Source organism: Engraulis encrasicolus, chromosome 2 (genome assembly GCF_034702125.1).
Source record: "Engraulis encrasicolus isolate BLACKSEA-1 chromosome 2, IST_EnEncr_1.0, whole genome shotgun sequence".
Classification (NCBI taxonomy): domain Eukaryota; kingdom Metazoa; phylum Chordata; class Actinopteri; order Clupeiformes; family Engraulidae; genus Engraulis; species Engraulis encrasicolus.
The window spans coordinates 18,418,642-18,440,143 of record NC_085858.1 but is presented as its reverse complement, the minus strand read 5'-3'; the positions used below and the strand labels follow the sequence as shown (position 1 = coordinate 18,440,143).

General features: G+C 42.7%; 2 protein-coding genes across 2 annotated transcripts; one reads left to right on the top strand and one right to left on the bottom strand.

Annotated features, from left to right (window-relative positions):
• The first annotated feature begins 115 nt into the window (after nt 1-115).
• On the top strand, nt 116-1,144 carry LOC134461026 (eotaxin-like). Its single transcript, XM_063213753.1, has 3 exons — nt 116-227; nt 491-602; nt 722-1,144. The coding sequence occupies exons 1-3, from the start codon at nt 155-157 to the stop codon at nt 897-899; spliced, it is 363 nt and encodes a 120-aa protein (XP_063069823.1). The 5' UTR covers nt 116-154; the 3' UTR covers nt 900-1,144.
• A 13,363-nt stretch (nt 1,145-14,507) lies between these two features.
• On the bottom strand, nt 14,508-15,893 carry apnl (actinoporin-like protein). The gene is made up of 2 exons (XM_063212065.1): nt 15,730-15,893; nt 14,508-14,946 (listed from the first exon to the last, which is right to left on the bottom strand). The coding sequence occupies exons 1-2, from the start codon at nt 15,828-15,830 to the stop codon at nt 14,508-14,510; spliced, it is 540 nt and encodes a 179-aa protein (XP_063068135.1). The 5' UTR covers nt 15,831-15,893.
• Between the last annotated feature and the right edge of the window lie 5,609 nt (nt 15,894-21,502).

Below are 21,502 nucleotides of genomic sequence, written 5' to 3'. Positions count from 1 at the left end.
GGACAGAAGAAGTGAATGTTGTATGATGTGGAAAGTAGGCTGTCCTATAAACAACCATGTCCTCATTTTAAACCCATGACAAGTCATCCTGCCGCGACCCTTATAGCCCTCTGCATGCACTGCATTGCACCTACACACATCAGAAGATTTGAAGATGAAGGTCTCCTATGTTGCTGCTGCAGCCCTGCTTGCCCTGGTGTACTGCTGCTCTCAGGTGCAATGCCAAAGTGAGTCGCATAATTTTTCTCTGCTATATAGAATGGGTCTTATATATAAGATTGTCAGTATATCTTACAAAATACAGCATGATTTAAATTGTGAATTATGGCTGTATTGCCAACAGTTTATGATCCAGATAATTTATAAGAAATCAAACGTCCAGTTTGGTTGACTTTGTTTTCGCATATTCGTCTTTATTGGCATGGACTGTTTTTCACACTTTTGTGGGAGTGTGTGAAAGTGTTTAAAGTGTCACAAACCTTTATTTCAGGTTTCACCCTACCAACTGAATGCTGTTTCGGCTATTCCAGCAAACAAATTCCTGCCAAAAGAATAAAGAGCTATAAAATCACCCACCCCAACTGCCGTAAAAAGGCTGTACTGTAAGTATCCAAGTCATTGCTTTACAACACCAAATTCAAGTGCGTATTTTTTAAGTTGATGTGAGGGTAATGACCTAATCTCCACACTTCTCTCTGTCCTTCTCCTGACTTTTACACAGGCTCACCACACTCAACAACAGCAAGGTGTGTGCCGACCCAGACGCCAAGCATACCAAGGAGATCATGGAGAAATTGGACATGAAGAACTTGTTTGGTACTCTTTCTACGACTGCCATTCCAACCAACGTTACCAACGTTACCAATGTGACCAATGCAACCTATGTGACCAAGATATAATCCATGCACCTCAAGTCTACTCCACAACTCCTCTCTTAAATGATATTGACCTTGACCTCTGTACTTAAAATTGTCTTCTATTGAATATAGTGCCATGTAGTTGCTTTATATACCTTGAATTATATTTTAGCAATGTGATGTCCAGACTAAGTATCGTTATGTTTGCCTCTGCTTTGTGCCTAAAAAACAATAGTAATGACAATGATTGTTCTGAAAAGCTTTTTGCACATGACTCTGTAATTATTTCACACCTGAAATATGTTTCAAATTATCAATAAATACAGTAAGTATAGTTTGCTGCACATTTTTGTGTCAGTGATTTATTGAACATTTTAAACACAGCACTGCGCACTAATTCATGAACAAAAGTGAGAGTAGCACCAGGAAGTTCAGACAACACCACATGTGAAAAATGGACCACGTGAAGATGCAGAGGCAGCCACGGATGACATCAAAGGCATCCTGTTGGAGCAACTTGTTACTCATTTGTCCTCTGTCGTGGTTTGTGGTCATAACGGGCCCGCTGAGACAAGGCAGTAGGAGAATACATCCATTGTAAACGTAGGGCAGAAAATAACCCCACTCTCGATTCTTAAACTCATCTAGTGGTATGGGTCAAGAAGAGTATAGTGGTACAGTATAAATAAATAGATGAGTTAAGCATTGACAGTTCAGAGGTAGCTTATAAATAGGTAGACAAAGACGATGGTAATTATCAAGTGTACCCTACATAAGGCCCTGAAATATCTGGAGAGCAACATCATTTATCTTTTTGGTTCATACACTATCACCATGCTTGAAATAAAACAAATAGCATATCTTATAACTGCAGACTTTCAGCTTGAGGGTATATTTACACCCAAATTGTGTGAACTGTGTAGAAATGAAAACAGTTTTTATATGTGACTCTCGATTTTTAAGGGACCAAATGTAATTGGACTGGCATTTAAACATCTAACTTTCACTTCTTAATATTTGGTTGATGCATATGCCATTAGATACTGGGTTTTATCCCCGGTGATGCTATGGCAAGTCCTCTCAGTCCTTTCAGTTTTGCCTCTTTTGGTTGTTCACTGGCACTCGGGTGAGGTGATTGACTAAGCCAATGCATAGTATTCCACTTGGTTTGGCATTTGGTTTAATATGACCTGATAATATAGCCCAAGAAACTTCAGAAGTCATCCTGCAGCTTTTGTCAGTATAGTCATTATCATCATTTCATCAACAAAATAGGTCTACAAGGGAACCAATTGGATTGACATGTATGCCTACACCATGACACTACCACCATGATTCACTGGTTAGGTGCTTTGAATGAGCAACACCTTTCCTTCTCTATATCTCTTCTTCCCATGACTTTTGTACAAGTTGATTTTTCTGTCATCTGTGCATAGGATGTAGTTACAGATCAATTAAGTCTTTTTTAGATGTTGTTTGGCAAAGCCAAATCTAGTATTGCTATTTTTGATGCTAAACAATACATCTTGTAGTGAATCCTGTGTATTTATAGTATCCTTGATTGGTCTTGATCTTGTTCTTGATTTCTGTATTGGACACGCATTCACCTCCCTCCTATACACTGTTCTACATCTGGCCAACAGTTGGGAAATGAGCACCAGATATAGAATGCTTCTGTCATCCACAACATTTGTTTTCTGTGTTTGCGGAAATGTTGGTGTTGCTCTGCTTTTTAAACAAAATTCTTAACCCTTGAATTAGTCACATTCAGTGTTTCTCCATCTCTTGAATGGGTTTGTTTTGATTTTTCAACCTAATGATGGCTTGCATCTCTGATGGTGACAGGAGGACTTTGGATCTTGTCGAGATTCTGTAACAATATATGGAAATGCAAATGAAACACTTAAAATGAACTTTAAGAACTTTCATCATCTTGTTGATGGGGTGGTAAGGGAATAACACACACCTGACTGGGGAATAACTGAGCATTCGTTTGAACTTTCTATAAGTGGGCAGCACATACAAAAACTGTTGAATTTTCTATCCTTTTAATGTGATTTGGGATGTTAACACCCTCAAATAACACAGACAGCTTCTTTGTTTTATTTGTGGGATATAGAACAATTTGTTTCCTCAAACTTACACACCTTCTCATACTTTAGATCCAACAAACTCGTTATAGCTTATGAACTGTGAATTTCTGATAGGCTAACCACGTAACAATTATACAAATAAATAAGACCATTAATAGCAAGGGTTTAAAACCCGAGCCATGCACCCTGCAACAACAACTCCAACTTGCAATAGTTTTGTGGGCAGTGGCAAGTCAACACATTGCAATGAAGATAAGCATCAGCATGCTGAAGATAAGAAGGTCAACTGCACTTGCAGAAGAGCAAGACCATGCCATACAACCTACATAGCAAAACCATGGTGTAAAACTATTCACTATCGTAATTGGCCATCGTAATGTATATATTGGCGACTTTTAAGCTTTTATTTAGACAGGACTGGCTTGAGTGGGCGACAGGAAGTGAATGGGAGAGAGAAACAAGGGAGAGTGCAATGACCTTGGGCCATCGAACCTGGGTTCCCAACAACAGGTGTTTGAACCAGGGACAAGGCCTGACTGTTGTAATGTTTAATTGCAACAAGTGTATTGTTAGTGTTGTGTAGTGAGTGTTGGTGAGAGTAGATGTGACCTTGCTATGTCACTCTTGGCTGGAAAAGTAGGTCACTCTTCCACATCCTTTGTTCACACGCAACGTGCAACTTTGGAATGTTGTCTTCATTTTACATGTGTTTACAAGTATGCTGTGTGGTACATTGTACATGTTGTGTGTATTTTGTTTGTGTGTGCATATGTGTATGTGTATGAGTCGGGTGGTTCCCCAATGTACGTGCACTTGTTCACCGAAACATCATGTAATGGCAAGATTAGGATCCCACCGGCCTGTCTTTCTGCTTGTCGACACATATCAGATATAGTGGTTTCCTGCCTACGACCTACATAACTGTCTACAGAAAATGAGCAGGCCAGAGTTTTACCCACGCAAAACATAAAACATATTCTATTTTAAAAGCAACTGTAAAGCCATGCATATATGCAAATAGTCTCCGAAACCAATAATGATAGATATATGTGGCCTACACATTGTATGGAAAATCCCCACACAAATGTCTTGACTACAGCAAGTAGAAATAGGTTATGTGGGACAATGACCTGGTTGAAAGAATTTGAAAACACATTGAAGACTGCTGACTTAAGGAGTTTGTGCTTTCGTAGTGCAATATGATGACGGCAATGCCATCTACGTAAATACGAAGTGATTTTGTTGTATGATCCGCTAGTTCTTGTTGGCCCATAGCCAAATACACACTTGTCTTTATGACAGTATTCAATATTGAGTATTTTGATTCCTCGTGTGCCTTTTCGTGGTACAGGGTAGTTGGTCATGAAATGTATGCATCTTGGTCTTTGTCCGCATCCACAACACCACACAGAACAAAAAGAGATTGTCGTAGGTGACTGGACTGCACAAACCAACGGCAAGCCAAAGGACAATGTGTGTGAGAGAGGTGGATGGGATGTGCACACTTTTTATACAATAAGGCACTGATATAATGTGATACCATCTCTGTCTATAAGAAGTCAACTATATACAGTATATACCGAGGTCATCCTGCACAGTTTGACACCTGGGGCTTGAACTCACGTCACGACCTCACAGCATACTTCTGCATGTAAAGAAGATGTTCTAGCAAGAGACCTACATGGTCAGGCCACTTGCTCATTTGGCACAAAGAGGCCAGTTGTACCGGGCCCAGGTAGAGAGGGGGGTTGGTCATTACAGTGTTGGGGGGGGGGGGGGGGGGTGCTCAGGTGTCAGGGACCCTGCTTGCCTGTGTATCTGTATAAAGGCCTTGGGAGGGAGATTTACTTTCTACGTTCTGCTGCCGAACACAGTCAGTTGGCAACCATTAGCTATACAAAAAGTCACACTCCCAGAAAAGTTTCAGCTGCAAAAACAAACATTTTGTCAAAGCATGTTTGCATGACAAAAAAAAAAACAGCAAGTGAGAACATCTCTAATTCCAACATGCCAGTGACTCTGATGCGCTGCTGTTTCTTGTCATTGCCTCAGAGATGCACAGGGGGAAACTCCCTTTTGTCCTCCCTCAGTTTTTGTCCAATCAGCAGTCTGTTCCCCCCAACTCCTCTCATCTCTGTTCCTCTGGATAAGGTATGGATCCACAGCGGCAGCCCTCTCCTGCCAAGCCTTTGTTACCAACGTCCCAATGCTCACGGCCTGTTGTCTATATTATTGACACGGGCAACATGAGATTCTACCCTGCAATTAAGAATGAAAAAAGGGGCCCTTGTTTGTTCCCCCATCGTCTCCTTGCAATGCAATGAATTGTGTTGGTGTCACCGGCCCCTGACTGTTCGGTACAGGCCTTCCAAGAACAGGAAAAGTTTTCTTAGACCTGAGAGAAACTCTGTCACTTTGTCCACAGGCAGTTGTGAAATCTGAGAGAAACAAACATTGGCGAGCAGCACATACACTGGTGCCCTCGCTCTCTTTTGCTTTCTTTTCTTCTCTCTCTGTCTCTGTTTCTGTCTGTTTCTCTCCACACACACACACACACACACACACACACACACACACACACACACACACAAGCGCGCATGCACACACGCACGCACGCACGCACGCACACACAGACACACACACACACACTCACACGCATGCACGCACGTAAGCACACACACACACACACACACACACACACACACACACACACACACACACACACACACACACACACACACACACACACACACACACACACACACACACACACACACACACACACACACACACACAGGAGCCCATGGCTGTGGAAACAAGTGCATGGCTTACTCCATGACTCATTGTCTGTTATCAAAGTCTCCCAAACCTGCAGCCCCTCATCCTCGCCAGTGGCTCCAGGCTCTTCTCAGTGCAGCTGGGGGCAGGGTGGAGATGGGTATGTGCTTGGGCTTGGCTAACCATGTGGGGACTGTCTGGGTGCATTGGACAGCAAAGCCAATGGTCCAGACCAGAAGGTAACGTGTCAGAGTGTCAGGCCCAGTGACAGTTTCTGTTGACTGCCAACAGGGGGCAGACTTCTACCACAAAATTAGCAGAGGGGCGCATTTTTTGTGTATATTTTTGTTTGCTTGTTTTTTATGCTTGTTTACAGTGCAGTTATTTCATTTTTAAATTACTGTGTGAGTTTACTTCTCTCTTCCATAGGAGACATTTAATGGTTGTTACAATAATATATATGGGTGCTGCATCATGTTTTTTGTACCTGATGCTGGCAAGATAAATGAGCAAACCGGAGATCATTTTTTTTGGGAATAGCTTTTACTCAGAAATTCGAAATCCTGATTTGATTTTCTGCTTGCACTAATTCACAGCCTGTCTGGATAAGCCACCGAGCAGCGTGAATCCAAAGAGCAACAACACACAATTTTCCAACTTTGTGAACTGTGTTGCGTCGTACACCCTTTTCATATCTAGCCTATTGCCATGCTCCCACAGAAAAAAAAAATGAAAAAATACTCTGGTAAACTCAGAAGTAAACAGTAGATTCAGGCATGAGGTGAGGGGTTTGGGCGATAGTGAGGGATGAGTGAACTAATGTCATTCAGAGTTTGGGGGCAGTGACTCTGAGGTGTGTGTGTGTGTGTGTGTGTGTGTGTGTGTGTGAGAGAGAGATAGAGAGAGAGAGAGAGAGAGAGAGAGAGAGAGAGAGAGAGAGAGAGAGAGAGAGAGAGAGAGAGAGAGAGAGAGAGAGAGAGAGAGAGAGAGAGAGAGAGAGAGAGAGAGAGAGAGCAATAGAAGAGGTTTTAACATGGAGTTAGAAAAGGGGAGAATGACATTGGTGACTGCAATGATAATCGCACAAATCAGTGCCGTAATGTCACTAAGGGAAAAACCCTATCGACCAGCGGTGTAGTCTACTTTTTTGAAGTGTGTATACTGTATATATTTATGCTATTCTAAATAATGGATCAATCAATTTTAAGTGGACATACTGAAGCCCCTAAAATGTAGAAGTGGGTATACTCTGTATACCTGTGTTCTACGTAGACTACACCACTGCTATTGACTGGTTATTAGTGTTTAGGTGGCTCAGCCTCTACTCCACAGTTCTCTCTAGATATGAAGAGAATGTTGGGAAATTGACATTTTTGTATTGGGCATTCCATTGAATTGCATACAAAATGCATTTTATAGAGGTTTAAAAAGCATGTTCTCAACACATTTGAATGGCAAGAATTCACACATAGATGATAGGACTACTTATCAGTCAGTTCCAATATTAAAATGCAAAAAGTCAAAAATGGTGGATATAGCGTTTTGGAAAAGAGCTCTTCATATTCACACCAGTCATGAATAATCTTCTGGTAGAAATTAATGGTGAAAAGTAGAGACCGACCGATATGGGTTTTTCTAACCGATGCCGATACCGATATTTAGCTGTCAGAGTCAGCCGATGGCTGATATGACCTGCCAATTTTTTGGGCCGATTTTTAGGGCCAATATACTATCATATTATCCTTGATTGCCATGCTAAAAATGCTTTGTTAAAAAAAAATCACTTAGATTGTCCGCTACTATATTTTGGAGTGAAACAGCACGCTGGTGGTCACCAGCATTGATCATTCCAAGTAGATAGCTGCCGGCAGATGTGCCGGACCGATGCCGATTTATTGAAAAATAGCAAAAATCGGCCAATTAAATCGGTCGGTCTCTAGTGAAAAGGTGAATGCTTACTGATGATAAATGACTGAAAGGTCCCTTACACATACTGTATCTTTGATTGTTACATGTTTGTATGGTGCAGAATCAAAGACATCATTGATTTTTCTTTGGTTGCAAGGTTATTGCACACACACACACACACACACACACACACACACACACACACACACACACACACACACACACACACACACACACACACACACACACACACACACACACACACACACACACACACAAATACAAATGAAAATGGAATGTATACAGGAAGATTGTTGAGAGAACATAAGCGCACAAGGAGACAGACACTTCTGGTGCAACACGTGTAATGCCATATTTCAATCATGAACACGGCTTGTAGTTTCAATAAAAAGTTTTGTGTTAAAATAAAGTCAATTGGCCTACACCAAGCATGTGGAGTTATAGTAAGAATAGACATCCCTAACCAGTGCTGTTTGTGCTTCAGGCGGCCACAGTTATTTAAAAGTAGGCCTATTGTTTTTTGTTTGTTTGTTTGTTTGTTTTTTGTCACATACTATATGGTGTTGATGCAAATAAGGGGTGTCAGTGTCACATGGCACCTTCAAACACACTCGGAGAGAATCAGATACAATGCTACATGGATCAAGGATAGTCTATTGATCACAGACATAGACGCCACTTCTGTGAAGCATGCAGTGACATATCCAGTGCAAAAAGTGCAAAAAAAACTTCTCTGAAATGAAGAGGCTGGGGGCATCTAATATACACTTTCACATAAATCCCAAAGCCAAACTGGTGGTCTTGATTCACCACAGCATTGTTAGCCACAACTGTTCCCTATTCACAAATGACATTATACACCTACAACACAAGACACGCACAACAAGACACCTAATATAGCTTCTGAACAGCAGACAAAAAGGCAAGGCCATCATTTAAAGCTTTAGGTATAGATGTGACGACGTGATGGATAAGTCTTGTGCAGTGCAGTAGCCCCTTAATGCACGCCATACCTCCAGTGATACGCTGTAATATAAGTTAACTACAATGGTACTACTATGACATAACACAGGGCCTTTAGTAATGCACTATGACTTGGTCATTGCCGTTCTGGTAACAGCAAATGAACAACGCTCTGTCTTAACGGGTTAAACATATTGAAAGCAAGAAAGCTATAATAACTCAACTCTGGAACAACCTGGCCAACTCAGGGGACGAGTGAACTAAAATAGATATAGTTTTGCCAGATGACTTAATTATACACGCAAGTCCATATTGTCAAAATAAAGTCTATGGGGTGTGACGGAAAGTGCAGTGTTTCTCCCTGCAACAGCTGGCCGAGCCAGAATCAGGACAGTATCACTTAACAAGGGGGAAATGGGGGTTCCCATACCTTTCTACACCTACTTAATGAATACTGATGATCTCCACTGTCCATGCATGAGTTGGCCACAGTAATCCTAATAAACGGCACTATCCGCTCTCTCTTATTCCACAAGCTGTGGCTATCCGGAAGGAGGGGTATTAACAAACCAGGCCCTTTGTGCTACACCTCATTTCATGCACATGGGGGTTGGCTAATGGCTATGCTGTGCTGTGGAAGGCTTGCTTCCTGGAGGTCTATGGGTACACTGATGATGGATATAGGGGTGTAAAATAGTGGAATCCAAATGTGTGTTCAGCATGCGCGGTAAAACCCTCCCAAAAACAGTATTAATTCAACATTCCTGGGGACCAAATACAATATATTCTTTTTCTTTTTTAAAAAAAGATATTTTTTGGTCTTTTTTGACTTAATAGATGACAGGACAGTATGAGAGGTGGGCAGGAAGTGAAGGGGGAGAGAGACGCGGAGGGGTCGGCAAATGACCCGGGCCGGGAATTGAACCCGGGTCGGCCGCATGGCAAATGAGCGCCCTACTATTAGACCACGGCAGGGCCCAAATACAAGATGTTCAATTGACTGTCTTAGTGTTTAATCAGAACTGCATTTTTACTGTGACACTGATACCATATGAAACATTCATCTGTCTCATGATATCCATGATATTGTCAAAGTAAAAACGAAACTTTCCATGCCTTTTTTTCTGTTCAAAACTTCTGCAGAAGAGTGTGAACTACAATAAAAGGAAAACTGAAATAAAGCCAAACTCAGCCCTGTGTCTTTGTCTGTCTGCAAATGCATTAGATGCAGCAAGAACTCACCAAGTTCCCCTCAGCTAATGCAAAATGCAGCCATTCGCAAAGCCTGGAGAGCAGACTTCCCCCTCCGTATGGTGCTCCCATCTCTAACTGTATCTCACCTAGGCTACTGCCATTTTCTCCCGTCACGCTACTTTAAAAGTCTTATTAATACATATTATAATACTGTATAATGTCGGCTCATTATTCCCTTCAGTGGGTAGTGTCTGGAGGTCCAGCCCTGAGGGCTACCTCTGCCTGTCCGCCTGCCTCTGCCTCTGCACCTCGTCGCCTACCTGCCTGTCATTCTCTTCTCTCCTCCATGGTGCTGAACTGGTCCTGCATTGCCCAAAGGCCTGCCATATATCACTCAGCTGCTCTCCCCCCTTCCCCCTTTTCCTTTGCTTTACTCCCACTCCATTTCAAATTTCCGGCTACAGTTACTCTGCAAGCACAGTTTTGTTTTGGTCAGGTTTGATCTGTGAAAGTGATTTCCCTTAGTCATGATCTCACAGCACAGGAAGTAGACACAAAAACTCAGCTTCCGTTTGACCACAAACGTGAGAAGGGATGCAGCCAACTACGGTGGGGTGCAATGGATGAGGGTGAACAGTATGTCAGTCACAGGGGAGGATTGAGGAGAGCTTGTGTCATCCACTCATCCCCACCTGTCAATGGGTAGCATGTCATTTTTCCGACGCCTCTTTGGTCCGATGCGTCAATATTCCGAAAATTTCCCATTGATCCTACAGCCCACTAACTCGAAATAATTAAATTAAACCCTTTGCTCCGACAGCTCAATGTTCCGACCAATGGCTGGGGTTGGTCATCATCCCAGGTTGTATGTCCTGCTTTTCCCGGTGCCAAGTAGACTTAAGCTGCATGCGCTGCGACGAGCACATAGATCCGTCTGAGTCGGTCTAGCTGTGCCCTTACCAAAACCACCCCTAAACATAACCTGTCATTAATGCAATGTTGCCAAGTTTTACAATTGTGCCCTACCCAAAACCATTCCTAACCCTAACCTGTCAGTAGGCTATTGCAATGTTTCTGAGTTTTAAATTTGTGCCTTGACCAAAACTTTCCCTAAACCTAACCTGTTGCAGACAGCTGCATGACCACTGCGCAGGCTTCAGAGATGACGGTGATCTAAAGCAGCTTTTGGTCGGAACATTGGACTGTCGGGACAAAGGGTTTCATTTAATTGGTAAAAAGTTGACGCATCGGACCAATGGGGCGTCGGAAAAACGAGCAGACCCCCTGTCAATGTAGATAATTAAACCTTTGATTCTTGTGCCAGATGTCCAACATTTTAACCAGTAGTCCTAACATAACCCAAGTTTCATCTCCAGTTAGGCCTGAATCAACAAGGTGTTCTGGCCCTCTCTGACTTTGTATTTCGGGTACTGCAACATGGCAGTTGTTACTTGTGCATAATCTCACCAAAACCTGTTTTGTAGGCTACTGTTATAAGTAAATTTACACAGCACATGATACGTCATCATTGCCTCCTCCCTGTTGCTAGTGCCTTCTGGAGTTTTTGTTTTAGACATTTTCCTGAATCACACATTTAGATTGCCTCCTTAACAACTCAACGTAGCATTTTTTATTTTCATAAATAGGAACCCAAAGACTTAATCTCAAGTGTAAATATTCTCACAATCTCACTGCCTTCTCCTAAAATGTCATACATTCAAAAGCTTGAACGGCAAGTCAGCATTAATATATATCAGCCTTGTATAACCTTTCCTTTGGCATGTGGCATGTAATCTTGACCAATCATCCCCAAGAGATGGCTGTACTGTTTTTTTGCAAGAGCCCCATGGATGTCAGAATGAGGCAGAATGCCAAGTGGAGTTGACATAGCCTATGTAGCCTATATGATTTGTATTACTAATATGAGAAATATTATTTCATCATCAACCTACAATGTGAACGAACGGTATAATGATGATGAATTGCTGGAGTACCAGTGTAACAATATGCAATACCATGTAATACCACTTACACACAAATACTGTACATGATGTAAGTACAAAAGGAGTACATGGTTACACTGGTATTACATGGTATTAAATATTGTTACACTGGTTATTACACTGTACCTAATGTGGTAGATCCACTGTAATAGTGAACCATTAAAACAGTGTTACCATTTGCCCCATTTTTTGGCTTCATTTTCACAATGGTCGTTTGGTTTTAAGCCTATGCACATCATTGATCTATGTATAGATATTAAATATTTTTATTTTATATTTTGTATTTATCATATACGTTTATAAAAAGGTGGATGGGAGTGGTAGTAATGATGGGGGATTGGAAGCGTCACATTTCGGGGATATACTTTAAGCAGCCGAAGACGACTGCACAGGACAAATAGCTATACAGTATAAATGCATTCATCTGCTTCTGACTCCCAAACCTTGTCTTACGAATCTCAATTTCTCCTCCCGTTACAAGACTACCGTTTCAGTTTGCATTGGCACACTGACATGGCATTGAACGATATTTTTACACACAAACACATGCCAAGATTGTGTCTTTCTTCAGAATAACATCATGACGTGTTGTGGCAATAATTGTTTTCTGTGAGATTGTGAAGCTCACATATTCACATACACACACACACACACACACACACACACACACACACACACACACACACACACACACACACACACACACACACACACACACACACACACACACACACACACACACACTAACTGTCATGGTTCAGTGTATGAGTGAACAAACTACAATCTACGATCACAGCTCTTGCACTGGGAGTCTGGGAGAGAGAGAGAGAGAGAGGGAGAGAGAGAGAGAGAAGAGAGAGAGAGAGAGAGGGAGAGAGAGAGAGAGAAGAGAGAGAGAGAGATCTGGCATCTGTTACAGGCATGGGCTGAACATTTGGGATGCTCTGAACAACAATGCTTCAGAGATTGGACCTAAATAGCGTGACTGAATGTCGCTGTATTATGCATGGTTTCCCATGCAAATGCCACAACATTGACAGAAACCTTTGATCAGTTCCTCTTTGTGGCGCTAACAGGCGAGCCGTGCTCGAGTGTAATGACTGCACCACGGGGACCAGTGGGGAGATTCTATTAGAAACGTGTTCACTTTATTCGCACCCTCATTTTGTGCTCTACCGCTTTCTCTGTGTTTCTCACTTCAGCTCCGCTTTCCTTTTAGCTTCCTCCTCTATCTGTGTTCATAGTCTGACTTTCTTTCATTCTGTCTGTCTATCTTTCTACATTTCACTGATGCTGCAAGTGTCCCTTCCTCGTGTGAAGTGAATCACTGTGTTAGCCTCTGCTGCTGAACGATGAGACATGATGGGCGTTTTGAGTGAGTTTGGTGAAATGTCAAGGACTCCCCTCGTTGAGATACACATGCGATACACCACTGAACTCCAGTGCCATGCAAAACAGTGTACTACTGATGTTAATGAGGAGGCCTGTCACCCTGTCTCAGAGACACTGATACGGTTTGCGTAGGCTATGCTGAGAAAACTGTGCCTCAGACCTGTATGTAGTATTGGCGATTAGTGGCACAATGAAACGGATATTTATCCAGCTCTGGTTTTTCTTACCACAAGGGATTTCGGTGTTGTGTGGGAGTCAGAGAGTGTGTTTGGAGGTGGGGGTGTAGTGTCGGCGGCAATATTGCCAGCCGATGCAAGGGGTGGCAACATAGTCCCAAAACTGGTCTCACCTGTTCAGAGAGCTCGGCTAATTGTTTGCTGGTGCGATGAAAGAGACTAGGCACACTTTCTATTGAATCCATATATTTATGTTCACAATGCCCACACAGGATGAGTCAGTGTGTGTGTGTGTGTGTGTGCAGACATTGTATCTGGCTCTAGAGCTTTTCCTGAGCTGAAAAGCAAGCCTTTGATCCATTCAAGGGAAAAATAAGACATTCCACTGAAAAATGCCTCCGTATGAATGGAGACAGTACACCTGCTCGATTCCTAGATGAAAGGCATAATATTAGCTGTTGGATTTATAAACAGGCTATTAAGGCTTATCTGAAGAAGCTCTAATAACGGATGCTGTTTGAATCACCTTATGTATAAAATCCTAAAAATGCACTGAGCAGGGGTCTGAATGCTATAATTCTGGATTAGTTTGCATCATGGGCGCATAAAAAACTTCTGTGCCTAAAGTTTCAGAAAGGACATTAGGTTCTGCTAACTAAGCTAAAGCAAAGATGAAGTCACACACAGAATTGTTGAGAAATAATTTTACTTTCCTCACACATGTAACATAACACATCTAAGATGTAAGCAAATGTGATGCAAATGCTCACAATAAACTCTACAGTGTTCTTTTAACACCAAGAGTCAAATTTCACTCTTTTCTACTCTGCCTTATTCTGTCAGTGTTGGATTAACATTGGATAATTTACTATGAGTCCTTTGCTGGCAAGGGCTAGATTCACACAGGACTTGGCATAAAGGTTCTGCTAAGCTGAAACAAAGATGAAGTGACACACAAAAATGTTCAGAAATGGTTTATTCTTTACTTTCCCTCAGTTGTAACAACATCACATGAAAGATGTGCGGGAAAACATGGCACGATGCACATGGCGTGCCGTGAGCTGAGAGAGAAAGAGAGAGAGAGAGAGAGAGAGAGAGAGAGAGAGAGAGAGAGATGTCTCATTACTGATGATGGACAACGGGCAGCTTCTCCCACAGCTCCACCTTTATGACGGCCCTCCCCACGGCCGACATGGTGGCCCTGATATCCAGGTGCCCACCCTCAAAGTGGATGCCCGAACCGTTGGCCTCCTCCCTCACAAAGTCCTTTGCCGAGTTGTAGTACATCTCCTTGTACAGGGCCTGGTCGCACTGACGCTCCTTGGGGTAGAAGCCCACGGCGAACCAGTTCTTGTGCAGGTTGTAGTCGAAGGGCACAGAGAACATGATGGCCATGGTCTGAATGTGGTCGTTGCCACCCTTCACGAAGAGGTCGTAGGTCATGACCCCTACGCTGCCCGTGGCTGTGCCTTCGAGCATGTGGAAGCTGCACAGCTTGGACTTCATGGGTTGCACGGTGGGCTGGGGTGGATTGAACACCCGCCCGGTCTCCATGAAAACCCTGCACTCCACAACACACAAGATACAAAGACAAAGTACTTAATACAATTGTACAGAGAAAGACAGGACTGGACTTGGACAAAAATACATTTTTGTGTGCATCCCTCTAAATTGTGGGCCAGCTTCTAAGAAAATAACTTTAAAAAAACAGCATCAGCTGCTGACAACTGTTTGCCCACCAGGAAATGCCTTCTATACCAGATTACCAGTCCAGGCCTGGACAAAGACTGTGCTCAAATCAGAATAAGGCATTGGATTAAGGCAGGCTTTGCACAGTTCTATTCAAATTCAACACAACAGCACCAAATGGGGGATCATTTATCTGTGCACTCTTTAACCTCGTTACATGCAGCCATTACAAAGGCTTTTGTCTCTTACAGCTTGAAAAAAAATGAAGCATTCCTGCAAAACTCTTTTAATTTGGATAAATTACCCCACGACTAATGGGAATTCTAGACAGAGGTACCATGCAACCTTTTTCTGCCTGTGTGATTTCTCCCAAACAACTGTGTTCCTGGAATATGGATGAGAATAGATTCACACAAATCTATGTTAATGAGCAATGAGCAAACTCCCATGTGGGTAAACATAGCAGCAGGTGGACAGAGGTGACCATACAGACTGTAAATGTGAGCCCAGATACTACTGCATTAATCAGGGCCACTGACAAAAAGCCCCCCCCTCACCCAATACATGCAACATAGCGAGGACCCAATTATTTCATGTCACCATTAAGTACAATATAAGCATTTACAAATACTTCCCGTCTCACACAACGACTTACTTGGGGTTAAGCAGACAGTACTTGCTGGTGAGGTTGTTGATCTGGACGGTGACATTGCGCAGTGTGTGCACACTGGATGCCACGGCTGCTGTTTGAGGCATGCTCTTTCCGCGCGAAGGTGTCCGCTATCCTGCGGCTTAGAAAAAAGTGTTGATGGCAGAAATTCACGCTATAAAGAAGAAAAGGAGAGGGGGAATAAAAAGGGTGACAGAAAGAAACCAGCAAAACCATCTGTCAGAAGTGTTTCTTCTTTTCACACCATAGTGTTTGAATCCCTTACAAACCGCATGGTGTTATACCACACATCTGTCAAGGCTAACTTCACTCCCTCAGTAAGAACAGCACTACATTTAACCTGTCTTACATGTTAGATAACTGTCTGCACCAGGGGCGATTTTAGCTTTTGATCTTTTGGGGGGCCTGGCCCCTGGTGCTGACAGTGGTCCCTGACAGAAGTACCTGACAGAGTAAGCGTTCTATTTCTATTTCAGATTTGAGATTTTGTTTTCAAAAGGCTTTCAATTTTAAATAACAGTTCACTCAATGAAGGACTACCCACAAGTCATGACATTACATTTTCCCCCACGAAATCTAACTTACATTACCATATACACATGCACAGGCTTGCCAGACGGGCAGTAGCAGCAGAATATTGCGCAGGGGGCAAAGCGACTGCGCAAATGCATTAATTTCCAATTCGCAAATAATATTTTAAAAGGCTTTTGAGCTAGTGGGGCCGAGCCAAGCCAAAATAGCCTAAACTCGCCCCTGGTCTGCACATTTATTTCAGCACCAGGCACAATAAGGTCATTTCCAAGACCTCTTCTTCACCAAATGCATGTGTAGAAGACACAGAGACTCCTGTGTGCAAACGAATAGGATCTAAACATTTACCAGCAGTCTTAGCACCTCTTGATTTTGCCTACTTGGCAACCCTTGAGCAGGAAGGTTGTAACCCCCTAACCCTTTGTAAAGCCTGACTGCGAAGGAGATCTCATCTGGCAACCTTTATCCTTTGACTCATATCTGTGACCTTGAACCTTGAACCTTGACCTTTGACCCGACGCCCTGCCGGTTCTGTAGTGTGTGATCAGCATCTGCTCAGCTCTCTTAATTACCACCCAGAGTGCCGGGTCAATCAGTACACAGGAGAGGGAAAAAAATCCATCTCTTCAGTCCATAACTTCAATACCACCACCCAATAATACAGACCTAGTCCAAGCAAACAAATAAACAAATAAACAGCTAGTGGAATAACAAGGCTGCTCTATGCCCATCGCTACTATAGCCAGCAACAGGGTTGCCAGATGAGGCTGATGATTTCCAGCCCAAATAATGCTCAAAACTCGCCTAGAATCACAAAATCCCGCCCAATTCTATTGATTTATATGGCAAAAATTGGGCAGGTTTTTCTGCTAAATGCCATTTTTACCCGCACAAGGCAATCCGAAGCAGCCCAATTGGGCGGGAAACAGCCCAATCTGGCAACACTGGCCAGCAACACGATAATCAATGTGTGTATTGACACAACCAAATCTATACCATAGCCTTCCACTGTGGAGCAAGCAATTAACTAAGTCTCCATCTGTGTTTGATCTCTACTTTCATCTGATCGGTTGAAGTCAGAATGTGTAGTGGAGAAGGACATACCTGAGACTCCCGTTATGGTGCCTGGCTCTTGGGCTTTTTATACACCAGGGAGGATTCCTTCCTCACCTCAGCAGAACTTCAGACACACTCCCCTTTCACATACACATACACGCACGCACGCATGCACACACACATGCACACACGCATGCACACGCACATACGCATGCATGTACGCACGCAAGACCGCGCGCATGCACAAGTGGACACACAAACACACACAAACATACATGCACAAGTGGGCACACACACATGCACGCACACGCGCGCGCGCACACACACACACACACACACACACACACACACACACACACACACACACACACACACACACACACACACACACACACACACACACACACAGGGATACATACACACAGATCTACAAAGAGTCAGCATGTGTCATGCAAGCCACAAATCCCCGCCCTGATGAGTGAGTACAGCCCAGCAGACCAGAACAATGGAGTTGCTGGCACCGGCCCATTACCCAAGCACGGAGAGGCATCCTGGGGCCCGTGTTGCTCAACCCTGATAGATTGCTTCTGTCTGGATGCATGACTGCGTCTGGCTGTCGTCCATCTCAGGTGTCTGTGTTGCACAACAGGGACTGCACGTCGAAACAGGGACCAGCAGAGACAGCAACCACTGGGAATCATGCAGCGGGCTTTTAAGCTGGAAGTGCGATACTATTGTGCAGGGCTGGAAACCAAACACATTTGTGCCATCTTTTTTGCCCCATTCTCACATACTGTGCACTTTTAAATGCAAAATCTCCTTCGTCTTTGTTGTCAAGCCAAACAGATATGTTTGTGTATGTGTGTGTTTTTTAATACAAGCAGGAAATGTTCTACTGGTATCATTACATGTCATTCATCAAAAGACATGTGAAAAATATTTTGTAAAAGAAGACGCAGTCATATGCATCAGACATTTATCATATGACTGAAACTGCAGTACAAATAAGAAACTCTTGAAGCAACATCAGTGGCTGAACTTCGTAATCATACCCCTGGTACTTAGAATGGGGATGTAATATGCAGACTGTCCTCATAAAATGTCTAATGCATTTACCAAATATACCAAAGATTCTCTATTCATATATACGTATGCATATAGATCGTCTCTGGTTATACTGACCCACTTCGTTTTCTCTCTCTCTCTCTGTGTGTGTGTGTGTGTGTGTGTGTGTGTGTGTGTGTGTGTGTGTGTGTGTGTGTGTGTGTGTGTGTGTGTGTGTGTGTGTGTGTGTGTGTGTGTGTGTGTGTGTGCATGAAGGCATGAGTGCATGTGTGTATATGTGTCAGGCAATGTTGCTACAAGATAGACAAACTTCATGTGTTTGAAAAATACTGATTCCATCGAAGTGGATACACAATCATGTTGCTATAATCAAAAGAATGCTAAGCTGTGCCCATTACATTGCATTTGGCAGACACTTTTAAACCAAAGCGACTTACCATCGAGGACATAACCATAGCCAACATCACTAGCAGATACAAAGTGCACAGGAAATATACTACCACAAGTGCAGATATACAGAACAACAAACTATTCACTTTTCTATTGACTATTGACTTTTCACCTATTGTTTTATCATGAGGCAGCCGTGGCCTGATGGTTGGGAGGTGGTCTCAAGATCAGAGGGTAATAGGTTCAAATCTCACCCTTACCTCTCCCTACACCTGATTGGCTTTAGTGTGGTGCACTAAGTCCAGATTCGAGTCGCAGCGGGGCAACTCCACTCCCCTTCACTACAGTAATCATTACCACCAAAACGAAATGAAAATGTGGATATTGTGCGGCAAAATGTAATGTTCAAATTGGCATGTCATTTTTACACATTGTCCCCATTGGCTACATTAGGGGTCGGCAACCTTTGTGACATCGAGTGCTAATTTGACATTCTCTTAATGACCGTGCCAGCCCATTGTCATTGCTGATGTAATTTAACACAGCCGTTAAGGCAGTAGGCCAACAGTAGGCTGTTTTTTTCCCTAAGTTGAAACACAACGTGTTGTTTGTTTCAGCTCTCCCCTGTTTGTTGAAATTACGTTTCTCTCTCTATACCATGAAGGACATAGACATTCAAATGTCAGTCCAGTGTCTATATACTTCATGGTAGAGAGAAACGTAATTTCAATTTCCTTGTATGACCTGTGCATATGAAGAAACTGACAATAAAAGCTGACTTGACTTGACTTTGTGGTGACCGGTATACTTCTGTTATTTTATGATAAATCAAGAGGATCACTGCTTGGCCATGCAGACACCACACACACGGCTTTGGCATTTCAAACAATCTGAAGGAGACGCTTATCAAGGCGCATTGTTTTGTCAGTTAGACTCAGATTGATGTTACACATGTAACATGATTGCAGCACTTCACGAAATGGCTCAATGACTGAAGAAAGAACATTTCCTTTCTCTGCTTGAATATTGTTTTAAAGTGATGGCTTTTTAGCAAACAGGAATTGCTGTAGCCTCTTACTGCAGATGGGGTCGCCGGCAGGTCTATTCACTTTTTTGCTGAAAATACTAAATTACATCATAACAACATTGCTATGACAGTAAAGAGGGCCTTAAGTAACATATTAAGACATTTTGGTCATTACAATTTTGGTGACAGAAAGGTGATAACATAGACTCTGTGCTAACGGGTTTAAAGGAAGTCACTTTTGGGCATAACATTGGCGTGCGTGACAATGATCATGCCTTCGCGTGCCACCTATGGCTGCCGACCCCTGGGCTACGCGAATGAAGCTGAATTAGCAATGCAATTGATTTTCCCTAAAGGGTACAACGGTAGAAGCAGCCTTGGCATTGACATTAGGTTTCTGTTGTGTGACATTTTGATGCTTTGCCACATCTATGGCAGAGATTCTGACGAAGTTGTGGCCTCACTATTGTTGAAATGTTTATTCTTAGTTTTCACAACTGAACTGTTCCAGTCAACCTTCCATTTTCGTTTGGATTAGTCGTCACCTGTTGAGGCACATGTGAGTCACAGGATCATATCCTGCTATTTCCCAATAACATTTAGGCCTACACAGGTATTTTGTACCACATTCTGCTTGAGTATACCTCATGTTACAGCAATGAACCTCTTACAATTTTTGATCAAGCTGCACCCTTGTGTCATTGCCTGAACATGGAGAAGATCCCCCTTTTCATGTATGAAAAGTGCAGATTTCCCAGTCATAATGAATACTTAAAATTGAATGGTGGTGGTAAGTATTCATGAGAAAGCTAACATTTATGAATGGGCAGCATGAATTCTGGTCTACTAAAACTGGACTACTAAACTATTGCACAGTGCACATTTAAAGGTGACAATGGTGTAGAGGGAGTCTTGGCAAAGATTAGGTTTCAATTGTACAGCATGTTCTGTTGTATGCAATTAAGTAGCGTCTTTTTCTGAAGAGGAAGCCAAGCCAGGATTTATTTTTTGAGGTGCAGGGGACAGACTGCATTCTTGCTTGGCCACACAACAGCTGAAACATTGTTTGCTAATAAACTTAGCATCGGCAAAGATTTTTTTTTCTTTCATCCTTAACGGGCACATTGTGCAACAAAGTTTCAAATGAATATGGTATTTAGGCCTGCGTATATGCATTCTCCCCATTGGCCATATGAACTTCTAATGAAGTTGTGGCTTCACTATTTTTGAAATGTTGTTCTTCACATCTCAGCTGTTCCAGTCAACCTTCCTTTTTTGTTTACGTTAGTCGTCACCTGTTTAAGCACCAGTGAATCACAGGATGATAATCCTATTTTCCAAATAACATTTAGGCCTGCATACTGTAGGTATTTTCCTCCACAATATGCTTGAGCATATCTCATGTGTTACAGTAATGTCGTACAGTAATGACATACACTGTGATTTTTGGCCAGATTTTGCCACAATTTGTCAGCTGCATGAGTTTGTCCTTGCTCAATCGAAGGTCAATTGTGAGTCTCGTGTAGTGTGCTGCATGGGGTAACGACAAGTGATTTCACCTAACGACCAGCATGAGACAATCATATGTCCCCAAGAAAAGCTGTTTGAAATCCTGGTCACCCTTGTGAGTAAATCGCACAGTTGAAGCAGTGCTACGACCCAACTTGACACTACCCATGCACAAAAATG